We start from the raw sequence: 18772 nt of genomic DNA on the forward strand, positions 1-18772 counted from the left end.
CTGAATCTGAAGCTGTTCTCCTCTGTGACTAATCTGACAAAGGAACACTATTAAATGTTTAAATGAGGACCTCAACTATAAAAATCAGTATTTTATTGTCACAAGCAATATTTTATCTGTAAAAGTAATGACAGATTTGTTATAATCCTATTCTGTTCTGTTAGTTTTTAACATATTTTACAGAAGTTATCTTCTGATATGGAAACTTCTCTCCCGTTTGGTACTAGATATAAAAATATTAAGAACATCACTTATGGCACCTTAGCATTTTTTTCCAGACAAAGGTATTCAAACCAACTTTGAAATACCTCAAGCTGTTTTCATTATACATATGCTAGCAGTGCAAAATGCTTCTTGTACATAATAATTGAAAATGATATGCGGTGATCTTCAGCCAAGATTCTTCATGTCATGCTTCTGGTATAATAATTGACAACAGATCTGTCACCAGAAACTGATATAGTGATATATGTATAATGTGGTCTTTTATTATCTCCTTCACTTCAGAAAGGTCTGGCTTCACAGTGAGACCAGTTGCTGGATACCTGTCTCCTCGGGATTTTTTAGCTGGCTTAGCATATAGAGTTTTTCACTGTACTCAGTACATACGACATGGCTCAGATCCTCTCTACACACCGGAACCGTAAGTTGCTGCATTTTCTTTGGTACTGAAAAAATATGCTCACTAGATTCTTAAAAGACCCAACTGAATTTGCCAAGATCGAAAAGAGGAACCTTCCTACAAATGTGAAAATCTACTTACACCATGATGGCATTGATGAAGGATTTGATGACAAAATACTTCATGTTGATGAGCCAGAATTTAATTCAAAGACTTTTTTGGTGACTTTTTACAATGATCTTGAATAACTGGGTTATATTGTGGTGCATCAGAAATCCTATTTGGATTATATTTCAGTGGAAAATAGAATTTTCAACTGGAAATTTTGAGAAAAATGTATAAAATTTTATTTTCTGTTGGACAACTAGAAAGAAGTTGTGAAAAAAAGCCCTGAATCTCTTGAAAAAACGAATTGCTTTTAGAATTATAATTTGGACTTCCGTGTTCCCATTTTTCTCTTTTTGGGCCAGGCTTCACAGCTGAACTTCGTTTCTCTCCTATAACACAATGCAAGCAAGTCATGAGGCACTAGTCTCTCACCAAGAGAGAATATTAGATATGAAACCTGTTACAGGGAACATGATAGAAATAAGAAACGTTTTAATTACAACTTTCATGGGACAGCATTGCAGCTTTTCCAAAACAGAGTATTGCGAGTTTGTGTGAAATCTTTTGGCATAGGATCTTTTGATGGAAAGTGGGAAAGAAGATCAAGGTGACTGTAGTTCTTGTCTTGTGTGTTCTGTGCACTAATTAGAGAACAATACATGTCAGTTAGATAATATGGAGGTAGTTTTACCAAAGGCATCTGCTGATCTTGTAACCACAGGACTGACATTTTTGCAGTGAATCAGTCATCAGGCAATTAGCATGAAATTGTAGCTGTGGTTTAATCAGCTTGGACTACTTGAGTGTACTTGATTTTTGCCCAAATTTACGCAAAGGATTTATACATATGTATTCAGCTCCAATTCTGTAAATATTTGGACTCATGCCTAACTTGGATTTCATGAATCGACAGCCAAAACCATGGAGTAATATTTTTGTATATAAAAGGTTTCATGGAACTGCATATTAAGCTGTATCTAAAAATGTGCTAGTATTATTCTGGCAGGAGTCACCAGGTGGTGCTGTTAGACACTTATCTACCTTTTTCGTCAGCATCTGAACTGGGCAAAGTATTTGCTGAAATGCTCTGAGGCTAGTTTCGTATACATGTTTCTTTTGGGGAGGAGGTGGTGATCCCTGAAGGAATTAATTCACTTCTATAACCTTTGTAATTAAACTCTAATTTCTTAAATTTGTAGCCAAATTGCTACAACATAAAATCCTGAAAGAAGGGCTTGGATATGTGCTGCTGAACCTCTTCCAGTCCATCTAAAAATATCTGTAGATATTTCAAAAAAAAAAAAGATACTTAGGAATTACCAGGTTTTGCACCAATGATTTCTTCTCCCGTGGGAAACCAGTTTCAGACTGCAGCATGTACCAATGTTCAGCAAAAGAATGATGACATTTATTAACTTAGTACAAACTAGAGGAATGTTTTCATCTACTGATAGGAGATTTAGGTACATAACTCCAACAGAATGAAGGGAAGAAATATTTTCCAAGAAACAATTAAGCGTGTCTGTGCTTTTGCTGATGTTCTCTGGTTCATTGATTTGTGCATTTGAGAGCCCTGTAGTTTTCAGGATGCTGCTTACATTCAGAATTATGCAGTGGATCATAGCTGATCCCTAGTAGTAATGGCAGCTGCTTTTTTTTGTAACCTTTATGGTCTAGATGTCTAGAAAGTCACATTCTAACATTCTGAACAATAGTTCAGTTAGAATGAAGATTTTTATTCCTTATTTGGACGGAACTTAAAAATCCAGGTTATGGTCTTAACACGCTAAATATGACTAACAGAGGAATTAAGCTGTCATTTTCTAATAATGTTATACTCTCTTCTTCCAGACTTACTTGTTCACATTAGTTAAGTAATGTAGACTAAGTATCAGGAACTCCATAGGAAAAATTTGAAAATCCCTTTTAAAATGTTTAGGGTTTTTTGATAGCATAGAGCACATAGTAAGTGTTACCAGAAATGTAGAGTGAAATCCTGGCTGTTTTTTTAAATCAATGGCAAAACTAAATTGATTTGAGTGGGGACAGCTCTTCATCTTCTGCAGTAGCTGCAATGCCCTGAGATCTGCTGGTTGATATATGGGGTCATAATGAGGTTTGCTACAGATCCCTGGCTGGTGAATATTGCATTTCCATGATATAAACCTGGTGAAAAGACTCCCTTTGACTTCAGCGGGCTTTCCATCAGATTTAACACTTAAACTGTAGATACAAATTGGAGAGTTCATTTGGTTTGATCTATATCACTACTGTATGCATTTTAAAACATTCCTTCCTGATTTTCATTATGTTTCTACTACATTGACAAGGCTATGTAGATTTCCTCTGCTCAGCTAATTTACTCCAAGAAAAATCTTTTGCTGTAAAAAGTGCTTTACAAAAGTCTTATTTTCTCTGAGCAATGTGTGTGAATAAATTAAAGGAACTTAATTATTTTCTGAATAAAACAAAACAAAAGAATCAAGCTTTGGTAGTTAGACAAAGAATTATATTGTTTAGACTATCTATAAAGGGCCAGACTGGCAGGAAGTCTAAGAGTCTCCAATGACAATCCCAAATGCTGGTTCATGTTTCTGTCTGAAAGATTTTCTGGGTTTGTTTTTTTTTGTTCCTGCTCTTTTTGCTTCAAGCTCCCCTCCTTATAACTACACAAGCAAAATACCACTTTGCCCAGTTTTAATGGAAGAATATATGAGCTAAAGGCACGAGAGAAATATCTTCTGCCTCCTCATTCTCTTCCTCTTGCCAAGAGAGACAAATTAATGGGATTAGGCTTTGTCTGTTCTCATTTTGTCCGCAAAGGTGGATGCAACAAAGACCACGTGTCCCAGGGCAAAACTGGGAATAACACATCTTTGCTTATTTGTTTCTGGGAGCTGCGGCTTCAGCACGGGAAAACAGAGATGTAGACACTCGCTCAGGTATCAATAGCAGTGTTGCTGCTGCAGAAGCCTGCCTGCAGACAAGCATGCTTACCTGAAGCCAGGAATTTGAAGCCAGTCCCACTGGATCGTCTTTGCTTTTGTTGTTTGAACTACTGATACAAAGCTAAATATATCTGGACTGATGCAGTGTAGCACGGGTGCTCAGCAATTACTGTCGATTCTTCAGTGAAGGCAAGAATTGGAGTTGGAGCTCTGGGCTTCCAGAGAATGGGCTTTTTGGCCCATTTCTGTGATGAAAGATGATGGTTGGAGAAGTCATGTTCCTCCAGTGAACTGAGGTTCACTTGATACTGAGAATTCTTGGGGAGTATCTGTCAGACTTCAAACTACATTTTCCAGTGGTCTTTTGTATTGTTAGTAAGCTAAGTCTTGCAGGAGATGATAGAAGAAATTGTTGTGACTGGAACTGAATTAATTAAAAAAGGATCATTAACCTTTAATGATTATCTGCTCAGGTGATGCAAACCACCTTGGGAACAAAGAAATGGATACCAGTGGAGCTAACCAATTTTTCAAGTCTGAGGTCCAGTGAGAAAGGGATTCCTATCTAAGCCATGGATCTCATTGAATGAATTACTCATGTATGAAGTTGGCTCAAACTTGTCACACACAACTTCAGGCAGATGCTTGTCTCACCAAAAAGTGCAACTATAACATGAGCAAATGATGCTACGCATCTGTCAGTGAGGCCATTTGGACTGATAAGGAAGCTTGTATGCGACCCTCCGGCACTGGAACTATATTTGATAAGCTTTTGGTGAGGCAGACTAGGAATACCAAAAATTTTAATCTTCATTTGCATATTCAGAAACTATGTCTACTACTCTCTACTTACACATAGTTGGTGCAGACTTTTTGGTGAAGTTACTGAGTAAGAAGATTTTAAATTATATAGAGGTTGTTTTTCTGTTCGTGATTTAACTGAAGTGTCAGGTTCTGTGACTTTTCAAACAAAAATAGTTTATAAAACACAAATTGGATGATTTTGGATAGAAGGCAGAAAACATGATGTTTTCCCCTTGCCTTTAAAATGTTTGTTTACAACTCAGGATAAAAAAAAAAGAGAAATGTCTTTGAAGAGACAAAAGCAAAGGAAATGTCAGATTGGATTTTTAAAGTGAACTTTACTATCAAGTCCATTATTTCCTGTGAACAAATGCACCAAAACTTTCAGAATTGTTTGAGAGCTTTTGTAGATGATGCATGTGCACTTTTGTTAGGAGTTTTTTGTACACTTATGTCTGCACTTTGTCATGACTAATAATGCACATACAGATATGAACAGCTGTTCTTTCTGAAATGATTTGGGTTTCCTGCTTTTTCTTAAATCTGTTTGCTGAGAAATGGACTGCATAACAAAAGTACACAGTAATGGCAATAGGATCTCATGACTAAATGAGAAACTAAGCACACAGAAACCTCTGTAAATATTGCTCCAAATTTCTAGGGCCAAGTGGCAAAATGTTTGGTGTGGAGCTCTACCCAGGTATGGAAAGGGGAATGGAGAAGAGGAAGAGGAAATATGTTGGATTTTGAACTTGATTCATATGGAAAGAAATGCTGAAAACTATACTTATGAAACACCTGGCTTTCTTGCCTTTGGGCAGTTCAGTCTTCATGTCACTAAGTCTGGAAGACAGTAGTGCTCAGGCTCTCCCACTCAATGTGGAAATGATGAGAAAATCACAGAACAGGTAGGGTTAAATGACATATAACTTATTTAACAGAAGCAAATGTGTATGTTTCTACATACATGCAGAAACCATTCACTACTAGTAGAAGAACTACTACACTAAAAACTGTGTTTCAGTTTAAGACTTTTAAAGTAGGGGTCAGACCCATGTAAAATGGCTTATGTTAAATTAATTATGGATTTATTATGGTATTAATTTCTGTAATGACATTCTTTTCATTTCCATTTCCTTAGGGATACGTGCCATGAACTCTTGGGACATGTACCTCTACTTGCTGATCCCAAGTTTGCACAGTTTTCACAAGAGATAGGACTTGCTTCACTGGGAGCATCTGATGAAGATGTTCAGAAATTAGCCACGGTGAGTCAAAATCTTTTTGTGGCATGCTCTCTCATCTGTCCTCCTCTTTGGTTGATGGAGTGATGAGCATTGTCTTATTAGAGCTGACTACATTTTCAGGTTCCAGGTGACTATGACATGACAATCATAGAGCTTTAGGTGTTTTTCCATTGTTTCTAATAAGACAAAAGCTGGTCACACTAGGTATTGAGTTTTACTTTTTAAGTGCAATAACCAGGAATTTTCAGGGCTATCCGAGATGGATTTTGTATACTTTAAGGTGCTGAAAATAAGTAGAGAGGGTAACCTGGAAAAAAAAATTAACCTGGAACATTTTGGTGTGTGCTTTTATCTCTACACTGTTTGTTCCTCCACAGGCGGCCACTTTGGCTCATAGCACTGGTATTTCTGTACTCACTGTTGTGTTTTGCAGCTCTTCATTGTAGTGCAGTGTGTGATGGATTTTCAGATGACATTGCATGCTTGCTACTGCTCCTGTTGGACAATATGTAGTTAATAAGCCAAGGCTGTGCAGCAGTAGATCTAGACCAAGATCAAGTACCTCAGCCAGCAGCTGGGAGATGGATTCTGTATTACATCAAGTGAGGCACAAGCCAGTTGACAGTGTGAACTGGAAGAGGTTGTATGTTAAAGCTGTTAAATGCTATTGTATCTGGAGCCTTTTTGGCCCTTGTGTGAGGGACCCTGTCAAACTGTCAGGACTCTCAGCTCCTGACCACCTGTCAGCCCTGCTGTCTTGCCATATTCCAGTAACTTATATGCAGCCCTTTGCATTGTGACATAGGTTAGCGACTCCTGCTCTATACCACTCGCTCTGTTTGGTTGTGTTAATTTACTATATGCTTCCTTTTGTGGATCCTGTTAAAACTAATGCTGAAAATAATTTAATGAACTATATTGGATTAAAAACCAGCTCCATATGTAAATATTTTATCTCCTGAAAAATTCTGTGAGATCAAGCAGAAGAATTGTTTACTTTAAACCTTATCTCGCTTACTACTGCTTTTCTCTACAAGAAGCACAAGTGTTTGTACCTATTTGATTTGAATCCTGCAGCCCTCCAGAAAAGGCCACTAAATTTAGTTATTCAAACTGGCTTCACTCCTTAGTTAGATAGGCTCAGTGTCTTGCTCATGGCCATCTCCTCTCACATACCTCAGGTTGTTTCTAATAGATGGCTATGGAGAAGAAAGTGGTGTTTGTAGGAGGGAATCATGAAGATTGTGTGGCTATTTCCACGTTTGCTAGGAAAGGACTTAGTAGTAAGCAGACCTATGTTGACATGACATGCAGTCTCAAGAGAAACTACCTAACTGACCATTCCTGTAGGTACTTCGAGGAAAATGGCTTGTCCAAATATTTTACCCCAAAATAACCTTGGATGACATAGGCCTATTGCTGAGGACAAAGTTGATACTGATCTGTTTGGGTAGAGATATTAATATAAAGTGACCTCTTAATATTATATAAATGCTTTTACTCCTCCCCCTCACAGAAGTCTCCAGTTATGACTGACTGTGTCATCTGAACAATGCTCCTGAATCACAAAGCCAAAAATAAAAGAAGACAGCTGAATCACTTTCCCTTATCACACTGAGAATTTTATATCTGAGTCAAAGTTGATTTCTCCTCTCATGCTGGAAATAGCTCTTTCAAGTGGAAGAAACATCTAGAAAGAGACTTCAGGTAACCCAGGTGGTGTTATTTTTTGTAGAAGCACAGTGAGGGACTGTACTCTCCTGGGACAGATGCTTAACAAATGCAGAGATTTTACTTGCCCTAAAATGTGCAATGTAAACAGCCAACTTGAGAGCAAGTAGAAAAAGTATCTCTCAGTGGTGAGGGTGAAGAGGCCAAGAAATTCATTCAGCTGGGCACCAAATGTCACTTGAGGTACCATTTAGTAGCTTTTGCAACATTCGGTCCCGTTTCCGTTCTGGATAAAAAGCAGAGATGCAGCAAGCTGAGAAATGCCAGCCAAGAGTCTTAACACAGAGAAGCAGTGCAGGTTCCAACAAAGCGACTTCAAAGTAAATAGAGAAACAAATGAATGGAGAGAGAGCATGCATATTAATGAGCTTGAATCAATATGCCTAAAGCAAGCTTGCCATTAGGGTGACCTGTTTCAAAAGACAGTGACATTAACAGCTGAGCCATTACAGGGAGGACAATGGCTTTAGGAAGACAGGAAAACACCTCTTAGGAATTCAGACCAGAAAGAGAAGAATTATTATAGGTGATTTCATAATCTTTTGTTCTATTCTGGTCTCAAAAAGACACTGTGTATCAGCTTTGATAGATCTGCTCTTTGTCCCCATCAGTCCTGAGCTGCAAAGGAAATGTCTGATGTTTTTGTCCCCACAGGGTTGACACATTAGATGTAGAACAAGCTGGAGTCTGGTGCCTTGGGCACACTAGAAGTGTTTGGTAGATTGCAATTGGTTATGTCTGTGCAGCAAGAATTAAATGGGAGAGCATTGCAGAGGCCCTGGTGCTGGCCGGCTGGAGGGAGAAGGATGACTGCAGGGGACTAGGGCTGAAAAGAAAGTATGCAAGTTACTTCATCTTCTTGGAGTCCGGTAGATGGGGAAAAGGAGAAGGGAATTGCTTTTGCTTTGTCATGAGAGTGGAATATTGAAAGAGCCAAAAGGCTGTCTTTGTAGAGGTTTATTGAGAGATTCCATTTCCTTTACTATGTTTTAGGACAGTAAGAAAGAGGAAGAACACAAAGGAAAAAGTGACTGAGAGATATGTTACTGAAACAGAACAAAATATTTGCACAATCCACTTTTTTGCTTGTAGTGTGGTATAATGCAGTTACTGTTTGAGGAACACAATTTTGCTGTGCATGTCTGGGTGCTAATTATTATCATCCTCATTACTCATGCTGCTCTCTTTGATTTTCTAAAACCACTTTTGAGCTGCTTTTTCAAGCATGCCTGGTCTTTCTGTTTTCACATAGTACAAAAATAAAAAAGGCTGTCTTTTCTGCTTACCTATCAATCCATAAGCTGTAGAGAGGACTTGACATGAGGTGTTTCAACTAATTTATATAGTATATAATTTACAACACATTTAACAGCACATAACATAAGGTTTTGTCAGGAAAATTGTACAAAAAGTACATCTTGGTTTACATTTCAGTGTTACCTTGTAATTTGTGGACTTGGGAGCCAGAGAGCAGCTGTCTTTGTAAAGCTGCAAGTTGATAAGCAGGAACCTGCCTCTCTTGCTAATGGCAGAAATGATACCTGACTCCTGCTAAGTTGTTTCAGCACAGCTCAGGTTGCCTCTTCAAGATGCTATATGAATAGGATGTGTTTGTATATGTAAAATTCACAGTAACTGGTGGTGTTTCAGAAAAGAGGATAGGAGAGTATCTTTGTGTGCAGTTTATCACCAAATCTTTCCACCCAAGAATTTGGTCATTAGGGCCTAATTAGTTGCAGCAAGTTTTTTCCAAATTATTTCTCACTGGAAGTTATATTTAAACATTAAGTTCTTTAAACTGTAAAACTGTCACTTTTTCATCTCTCTTGTTAATATTAGTTCTTGTATTTTAACAGCGTGGGACAGTAGAAATCAAGAAATTAGTCTTGTACTTATTATCCTTTATGTGGAAAACCACAACAGTTGCTTCTGAATTTGAGATGAGATCTTTTAAATGCATTTCAGGCTTTTTTTGGATCTAAATGTTTTATCTGGCCTGCATGGTGACTGAGGCCAATGGTTCATTTCTAAAGTTGACTTGTTCACTTCTAAAGCTGTGTATGTATCAGAAACAAAATATTTTAAAATTATATGGTGGGATAAAACCAACATTCAGAGCTGTCTCTCTGGGTGGTGGTAATTCCTGTGAGTTTACTTCCCTGTCTTCCCTCAGGATCTATGTTATCTGGTCTTGTTTGCTTCATTCTAGTCCTTTTCCCATGCTGAACAACTGGCACATAATTCAGGATAATTCTCTGTTATGTTTGTTGAGGAGATAACCAGAATGGAAGAAACAGGAGCATTGCGGATAAAGACTGAGTTGCATTTGGCAACTTTGGGAAGATACAGCATTCGTGGTCTCACTAGACAGGACTGACTGTTGCAGTCTCTCATCTTCACAAACATAAGATTAGATTTCCCAGAGGGGCTAACTGGTAGTGCTAGGCCATAAGTACAGCTTGTGAACTGGATTACTGTCTTCCTCCACGGATGAGCAAATGGAGCTGAGAAGAAAAGTATGAAAGTAGGTGAGATTTTGATCATTCCAGCTGTATGTATGACAAATCAAAACTACTTGTGTGTTTCTCATTTATAGTTGCAAAATGATAGATAGAGAACTAACCACCGTTGTAGGTCTGTGACCAGTTCCCCTGCTGAAGCTTTTCTGACATATAAAAATACTTAGGTATTGGCCAACTGAAACCTGGTATTACAGCTCAAGAGCTATGGCAGTCACTGAGCATATTGAAGTTTAACATTCAAATCTCTGCTTAGTTTTTTTTCTGTATTCCAGTAGCATGCCATGTATGTGTGACAGATCCCAAGAGTGAGTACCAGGGGTGACATAATTGAGTTTCTTGCAAAAGAGTTACTTCCAGCTACACCTGTAGTTAGTGAATAAAGGAGCTGCAGCACGAAGAGCTGGGAGTGAATATGACTTAAAAACTGCTTGAGTAAATTTTGATGGGCTTACAGGAGACATATGAAATTACTCTGATTTTGGCTGTGTGTCCCTTAGGGAAGATGAATCAATTCCCAGGATAAAAACTAGAACTATAAAGCTGCAATCAGGTATGATGGATTACTATAGCCAGACATTGTCCTGCTACTCAGCTTGAGACTCGAAATACTATGATCTGTATTGTTCATGAGTAGATGGCCTGGACTATGTTTCTGTTCCTGACTTCCACCAAGCAAAAGTACCCATATGCAGATGTATTTGGAAATTGCCCAAGTCGAAAACCTGAAACTTACAGAAGAAGCAGAAGAGGAACCTGATGAAACTTTGTGGCTCTCTTAGCCATTATAAAGTCACACAGGTGTGTTTGAATCAGGAGAGAAAGATTACTTACTGATGGATTATTTTCCTTTGATTGGTGAGGCTTTGCTGGGCTCACTGACTGTTGCTCTAAAACCATTCCGAAATTTGTGGATTTGCTCTGCAAAATGTTACAACAGAATTAATAAAAAGTAATGGTGTCCATTTTTAAGGGTTTCTTTCAGCAATACTTTTTTTAAAGTAGCTGAAGCACTGATGTGAAGTCCTTCCTACAGTATGCATAATCAAGCAGATGGGCAGAAAAGATAGTACATATATCACAGAACAGGACTAAAGGGGGAAAAACAAATTTGTAGGTTCCAGGGATAAATATTTAATATTTTAGAATACTGCGGTGTTCTCCTGCAGTGCATTTTCACGGTCATCACATCAGGGATTTGTGGCAGAAGAGAAAACAATCTTAGCAGAAATATCTAACCAGCTTTGTAGCTCAAAACCAGGTGGCTGTGTATTACATAAAAATAAGCTAGCACTCCAGAGAAGTTACTACAAGGAGAATTTGAAGAGTTTTGTTGCTAGAATGGGAACAAATGCACAGTGTTTTCTGCAGGAATTGTGATAGTCTGCTGAGGCCTTTCTTCTGTTTCCAGAGTCTGTTTCCAGGTTTGAAATCTGTAAGATTTACTGTGCTGGTCAGGCCCATGGCTGGTGCCTAGTACCCAAGTCATACTTAGGGGAGATGTAAGAACAGGATGACCATCTCTGATTATTTTCAAAGTTTTTCCAAGCTTATGACCATTCAGAAACTTGGGAACCAAATATGGTTTTTATGTATGTAATCAATCTGAAAGGATTGATGTCCAGAAACAGCTCTTTATATTTGAAGACATGTAGATTTTTAGTACCTGTGGTAACTTTGGCAACGAGCTCTGTGGTTCAACTATTCACTGCCTGGTGAACTATCTCCTTTTGTTGTTTTTAACCTGATTCCTGCTAGGTTTTTTTGTATTTGAGGAGAGAACGATCAAATCATCCCTGTAGGCTTTCTGTATGCCATCATGACTTTACAGAACACATTTTCTTGCTTAGTTCTCACCTTTTCTGGATTGAAAACCAACAGTTTGTTTAGTTATTCCTCATGCTATTGAGATGTCATTCCTTCCCTGAACCCTTTTCACCTTTCCAGCTAAAACTGGAAAAGAGGGAGGATATCTCAGTCACCAGTCTGTGGAGCAGGGTAAATGAGCAGTTTGAACCCTAATCTGAGTTTTGGTTGAGAGTAATACTGTGGACTTAAGCCAGTTTTGAATGTGCTTGCTGTAGAAGTGGGAACTTTTGGTACGGTAGGAAAAGTGAACCTGATATTGTAGAGCTGACATGGTTTGTTGTTTAGAGATGGGAGAAATAGGCTGCATGCAGGAGAGAAGTAGGATTCAGTGGATCCATTGCTATTCAAGGATATGAGTCCCTTCAGTTTCTGATCAGCAGAAAGTACAAAGGATAGGTCAACGCAGGATGTATTAATATGAAAAATAAACATATTATTGTGCTTTGTACTGTGTCACTCAAAGTTAAGGAGGTGAAGGAGGATTCACCTGTTGCTGTGAGGGTGCCCAGTTGGTCAGGTCAGTAACCTGCTTCTTGAAAGGATCTCAGGTTGCCCTAGGAGACAAAATTTTGTGCTCACAAGTAACTAGAAATAGTGTTGTTCTATAATGTGCTTGTAAGTTTGTATGCTTGGGCCCAGCCCTGTAATGAGGGAGCTCAATGCAAGAGAGAACTAATTTGACTTAATTTGGATCAGGGAAGAAATTAGAAATTTTGCTGTAGAAATAATATAGCTCCTTTTATACAGGATGTGATTTATGAAGATCAAGCCCTAAGCACTTAGAAACGCTAAAGAAAAAGGCTCTATTAAAATAACAAATTGCAGCCAGACACTGGATTTGCTTTTACTTCTTGTAGCATTTTGTTTCCAAAAGTGGTTAGATCATAATCTGTGAGGTTACTGAACTGCGAATGTAAATTTGCATGCACACAAGTAATACATTTGGACATATAGGTTAACAAGAGAATGGTGCAAATTTCACACAGCACTGGCTTACTAATTACGTTTGTTTATTTTCGGAAGCAACTTCATTTTCATTAAGAAATTGCAGATTCTGCAATAGTAATCTTTGCTGGTAGTTCAGTAGCTCACACTCTGAATGTTTGCTCTGCTACAACAGTAACGAAAGTGAGCCTGAAAAACAGCTTTGAAAAAAATTGTGGAATTTAGGAGTGCATGCAAGTGGCAAACATCTGCTGATTTGGTGTGGGATCCAGTTGAGATATGTTGAGGAATAGGTGAAAGGAGTCTATGAATTTTGATAGGGTTTTTTGCGTATTTGGTTTTGCTTTTGACCTAGAGTAGATAATGTATGAGCAAAAAGGCATAAGGTGTCTTTTATACAACATATGTAACTGGGACAAAAGAAAGTACTCAGCATAAGCTTCCAGTGAACAACAATAGGACAAACATTTCAGGTAACAACTATAAACAAAGTGCTCATAAGTTACACGAATAAAGATTTAAATAATGGGGGGGAAAAGCAATAGAGTAAAGGTTTAGAATATATTGCTACTGCTGTTCCTAACTGCACCTGTATGTAGAAGGAAAGAGGTAATCCTGGGCTCTGTGTTGGTATCATTCATACTGACACGTTATTTGAGTCATTTGTACAAGACATGGACGTCCTCTGGCAGCAGCACACAGGTAGATGGGGAAGTGAAGGAGTTCAGCATGTGATGGCGCATTTCAGCCATTTCTAGGTCTTGCTTATGACCGAGGGAATGTCTGTGCTGTGGGTGTGCAGGTGGAGGAGTTAGCTTTACCCATGCCTTCCATGGAGCCATAGCAGCTGAGGAGTTCTGTGCAAAAATAGCTTTGGTGACTGCAGGTAGGGTTCTCTTGGGAGCAGCTCCCTGAATGCAGGTACCTGCTTAGCTGACTGGGACCTACAGTGGTATTGGGGCGGACTGGCTCCAGGTTCCCTGTGCTCAGGGATCTGTGCGTTCTGCTGCACTGTGCGGTGCAACCATGGCTGCCATCCTGCACCCCCCACCCTTCTTTTGGTGGTCGGTGACCACATCAGGAGAAGAAACCCAGGAGATTCTGCATTCAGGCAAAACTCAAACCAGTTATGTGTAATCACAGAGTCACAGAATGGGTAAGGCTGAAAGGACTCACAGTGGGTCATCCGGTCCAGCCTCCCTGTTCAAGCAGGATGATCCCAGTGCACATTGCACAGGATTGTGTCAGGATGGTTCTGGAATATCTCTGATGAGGGAAACTCCACAACCTCTCTGGGCAATCTGTTTCAGTGTGTGGTCACCCATGCAGTAAAGAAATTCTTCCTCATATTCAGATAGAACTTCTTGTCATCGGTTTCTGCCCACTGCCTCTTGTCCTATTGCCTGGCACCACCAAGCAGAGCAATAGGTCCATCCTCTTGACACCCTCCCTGCAGATTCTTAGAGGTGTTGATGAGGTCCCCTCTCATTTGTCTCTTCTTGAGGCTGAACAGACCTAACTCTCTCAGCCTGTCCTCATTAGAGAGATGCTCCAGTCTCTTAATCATCTTTGTAGCCTTTCACTGGACCCTGTCCAAGAGCTGTGTCTCCCTTGTACAGAGGAGCCCAGAATTGGACACAGTACTCCAGATGCAGCCTCACTAAAGTCCTCAAACCATGCACTATTCTTTTTATTGTCTGGAATATTTCAGTAAATAATTTTGCTTCCAAAAGGGGACATTCATACATTTAGCTACTATGCACAACCCAAATACTACCTTATGGAAAGAGTCTTCAAATACATATCTGTAGAGAGCTGAAAAAATCCTAACAATGTTCGCAACCACGCAAACCACCTAAATTGTTTAAATATTGGTTCAAGGACTGGACTTGACTCATGCGTTCAGTCTAATTCTTTCATCCAGCATGTTCTTGGCTATTTTCTTTGTATGCAGAGATTAAAGTATGGAAGTAAGACAAAATATGGCTGGTATCCATAAACAGCTAAGTATGCCTAGGGCTAATGCTGCAACTTTGGAAGTGGTTCTTGTGCCTGTCATCATCTTTCTATCAAATGGCATCAAAGTGCTGGATGGAATATGGTCCCATAAATTTTTAATTGAGATGTTTTTGGATGATCTACCATAATAATTTTGTAAGTATATCTTAATTATATATTTATAGGTCCAATGCTGATGCTACAGAACGCCGGGGGGGCTTTGCCATTTCTTTCAGTGAGTTTAGGTCCATGGGCAAAATACTAACCTCATTTCTATGTGTACTGTTTCCTAAAAGCTAATAGAGCTGTACACAGGCAAACAAAAGAGAATTTGTTGCTGTAAAATTAATGTTTATCATTTGCTTGCCCAAACTGGTTATTTAGGAGTATGGATTTTGGTGGAAAAAGAATTAACTCTGGAGGACACATGATTTTGCAGTTGTGTCTCTTTCTTTGTCCAAACTCGAACTTTGTCCAGCTTTGTGTGGTACAGCATGCAACAAATTGTTAGCTACTCCTTAGACATAGTAGGCCTTATGAAGTTATTGTGTAAAGGTTTTTGTTTGATTTATTGATGATTTTGGAAAGTTAAAGCAAATACTCTAAGCCTGAGAGCATTGTTGAAGCCAAAGAAAAGGTTACAGAGAAGGTTACAGCCTCCTTGTGACTGTTAATTTTGGTTGTTTTGGTTTGATTCCAGATGTTGCTGAAGTTGTCAAGGTCAACAGAACATCAACATGGCGCCCTTTCAGGCACACTTTGAACAACCCCTCCACTTCCTCATTCTGTTTGTTAGGTTGCTTTTGCATCAGGCAAAGCATGAGTTTAGACTGGGTAACCTTGTTTCAGTTGTTAACTGTAAGTTTTATATATTCTGTAACTTACAGAGAACTTTCTATAGATCATCACTATGGCATTCATAAAGATGGCGTCTGCTCATAGTGCTAGATAAAGCAGTTTGAGCTCAGAGCTTTTTCAAGACATGCTGAAAAGAATGGGCACTCACATATTATAATTTTTCCCCCCATAAAACATATTACTCTTTTTTTCCTGAAGATTTTTCTTCCCTCCCTTGAATCAGTAAGCTGTAATTGTAATAATTATATAGTTTGACTACATAAAAGTGGATAAGATTATAGTTTAACAAGACATTTTACATTTCTAAAATGTAAACACCTTTGTAGGATTAATTTTTTGACTTTCAGTAAGCATATTAGCTTATGTACAGATCCATACTATACATCTGGAATGAATTTAGGACCTGTACAAGCACAGAATTCTTGCATATCGGTGGGAGCTGATCACTAGTGACCATTTCAGAGTGATCTTCACATTTGGTAAGTTACTCCTGGACCACAGCCACTGGAAATTCCTTTGACTTCGGTACAGTGAAGAACTGTGATCTCTCTGCTCACAGGTACTTGCTCAGTATAACTTTTTTCCATGTATTGCTGAATACACATTCATGTGTGTCGCTTTGAATTTACACACTTTTGGCAAGTAACTCAGTGGTGACTCAGTTGACTGTTCTGTGGTTATGATATATTCATTTTACATGTCCTCACTGCTGAAAATCAGGGTGCTGCAAGGAGATGCTCAACTGCACTTGACAAAGATTTTGTTTGGGGCTGTGAAAAACATGTTCAATTTGGATATATTTTTAGTAGCAAAATTAATAGATATTTAAAATTCCCAGAGCTACTTTTCTTCTTTGATCTATCTGTCAGCTTGACATGAATAGAACTTACACTTTTGTACTTATGCCTACTATCTCTTTTTGCTTCTTTTTTGCAAAGCAGGTTGAGCTAATGCATTAAGAGTCACAAAAGCTTTTGGGAGTCCCTTGGCATTTATGTGATTAAAAGAACATTGAGTTTAAATGCAGTGTTGCTGTTAGAAACTGTGATGTTTGAAAACATTTAGCTACTAAATCAGTTTTCAGTAAATAGATGCAAGAACTTAATTTTCTTTTAAAATATTTAGAAAATAAGTGTGGATGCTGGTAATTTTGGAATGAAGTCCTACCCTCTTTTTCTCTTCAGATATAAATTTGAAATTGATATGATGTGAAGAAATAGTGCAATTTTTTTCCTTGAAATAAGAATTCTGAAACTTCACTGGCCAGTTGTTCTTGTCTCTTCAATGTGTTTTTTGCCTGCACAGGTTCAGGGCTTGCAAAAGTTCTGAGATCCTTTCAGCCCCAGGAGGCTTCTCCCCTTTCTGAAGATAGGACTTTCCCTCATTAGTAGGTACAATAGGACTTTAAGAGCCGATCGTGTGTACAAGAACCTCATAGTCCTCCTTGGCTAAAATGTTGTGGGAGGCTCAGTGGCTCTCCTGCATCACTCCCTGCAGTGCAAGTGTCATCTACAGTAACTCGCCTGTCAGTTAGAGGAGACACAACCTGCTCCAGGGAATGGCATTGTGGGAAGCACCACATGAGCCTGGTGCCTTCCCCATGGGAATTCCAGTAAAGGAGGACACTGGGGTCTTTCTCTGGGCTGACCAAGGGTAGTTACTAAAGAGGCCTTGCATCTTGCAGTAATCAGTTCTGACAGTGGACTGGCATAGGGCAGTGATTCAGTAAACTCCATGCTTATAAAATGAGGATTGCCTGTACTGTGATTAGTTGCTGCACCTTTGCTTCTTGATAAGCTGTGGATTTATCAAAAGCTTGTCCCAGGATAAGTGGAAGAGAATCCTGTGTCAGTTTTCCCTTTACTCAGTTTCCTTGTGGCATTGCCAGTTTTCCCCATAAGCAGTTTCCTTCTGGCATTGCAGCTTGTTCAAAAGAATGAACTCTACCTCCTCAGTCTGAAGATGTTTTCTTGGTATTTCATGGAGTGTTGCAGCTTTATGCCTTCTCTTCTGAGTGTCCTTCTTAGCATGCTTGCTGGGGAGTGGAAGTTGGTCTTTTCAGAGAAGGACAAACGATGTTGGACCAGTGCTGAAGTCTACAGGTAACTGCTAAATGGATCCTGACAACTGGGCTAGGCTTCTGTAGAGATTCTGGCTCTGGATGCTGTAGGAAGAAAAGTGAGTTTGTTCATGTCTGTTCTCTGGGTGTTTTTCTAAGCAATGCAATTCAGTTTGGGGCAACAGTCCTAGGGTCAGTGACCCATAAAATGAGCATGCTGTCAGGCAAAGGACAGACAAATGATCTCTTGTATGTTTGTTTCAAATTTTGCTCTCGTTTTGGTCATGCCTGCATGTCCACACCTCAGTGTTCAAGTTCCTGGCCCATGCTGGAGAAGTCATACTCTCCAAGCTGTAGCATAAGTTACAAGGCTGAGGAGAACACTTATGGGGTGCCAGCCCTTGTCCCTGTAGCCTATAAAATCAGGACTGTTCTTGCTTTGATAGGTTGTGTTTATGCCAATTCCTCACTTGTAAGAGTAGCAGGACAAAGATCTGGAAAACAGGAATGGCAAGGCTGTAAAGACAATGCCTGCTTGCAGCCTGTGAATTGTGAAGGATTGTAACAAACCAAGTGTGTCATATAAGCAGCGCAGACTGAAGACTATGATTGGACAGCAGTGACATGTGTTTGCTCAGCTTTTTTTTTTTTCTTTTGTAGTTTGACTTTCAGAGGACCCCATCTCTTGGAGTCCCAGCTATCATGTCAAAAGACCTCACTGTCCCTGTTGCAATACCTGTGTGAAATCTCTGCACGGCTGAAATTTGAAGCAACAGCTTGAAAAAGAAATGAGCAAATACTCACTTAGCTAAAATGTAGGGAGCGCTGAATGTGAATTCACGTTATATGTAGTAAAATAAAGTGGAATGGGTTATTATTGCACATCATTTTTTCTTCATAACTCCACATGAAATTAATAAACCTTAAACCCCTAGGTTTTGGAAGTTGTTCAAGATAAGAGTCAAATGAGATAGAGAAGGGGAAATAGGAAGGGCAAAGCATTAGGGCTTCATGTTTAGCAAAGCATTAGGCCTTATGTTTAACAAATGACCTAAGCACCAGTT

The 18772-nt window shown here is 39.1% G+C and overlaps 1 protein-coding gene across 3 annotated transcripts in view; it reads left to right on the forward strand.

Moving 5' to 3' along the window:
• Positions 1-18772, forward strand: part of TPH2 (tryptophan hydroxylase 2) — an 85555-nt gene that overhangs the window by 16270 nt on the left and 50513 nt on the right. For 2 of the 3 annotated variants that reach the window (XM_027680768.1, XM_027680769.1), the window contains exons 7-8: positions 508-643; positions 5624-5750. In XM_027680768.1, the coding sequence (XP_027536569.1) occupies positions 508-643; positions 5624-5750 (263 nt within the window). Of the gene's footprint in view, positions 1-507; positions 644-5623; positions 5751-15491; positions 16056-18772 lie in introns of those variants that run through there. The other variant, XM_027680770.1, reaches the window with a different exon arrangement.

This window comes from Neopelma chrysocephalum, unplaced genomic scaffold (assembly GCF_003984885.1).
Source record: "Neopelma chrysocephalum unplaced genomic scaffold, ASM398488v2 Primary Assembly neopelma1_59, whole genome shotgun sequence".
NCBI lineage: Eukaryota > Metazoa > Chordata > Aves > Passeriformes > Pipridae > Neopelma > Neopelma chrysocephalum.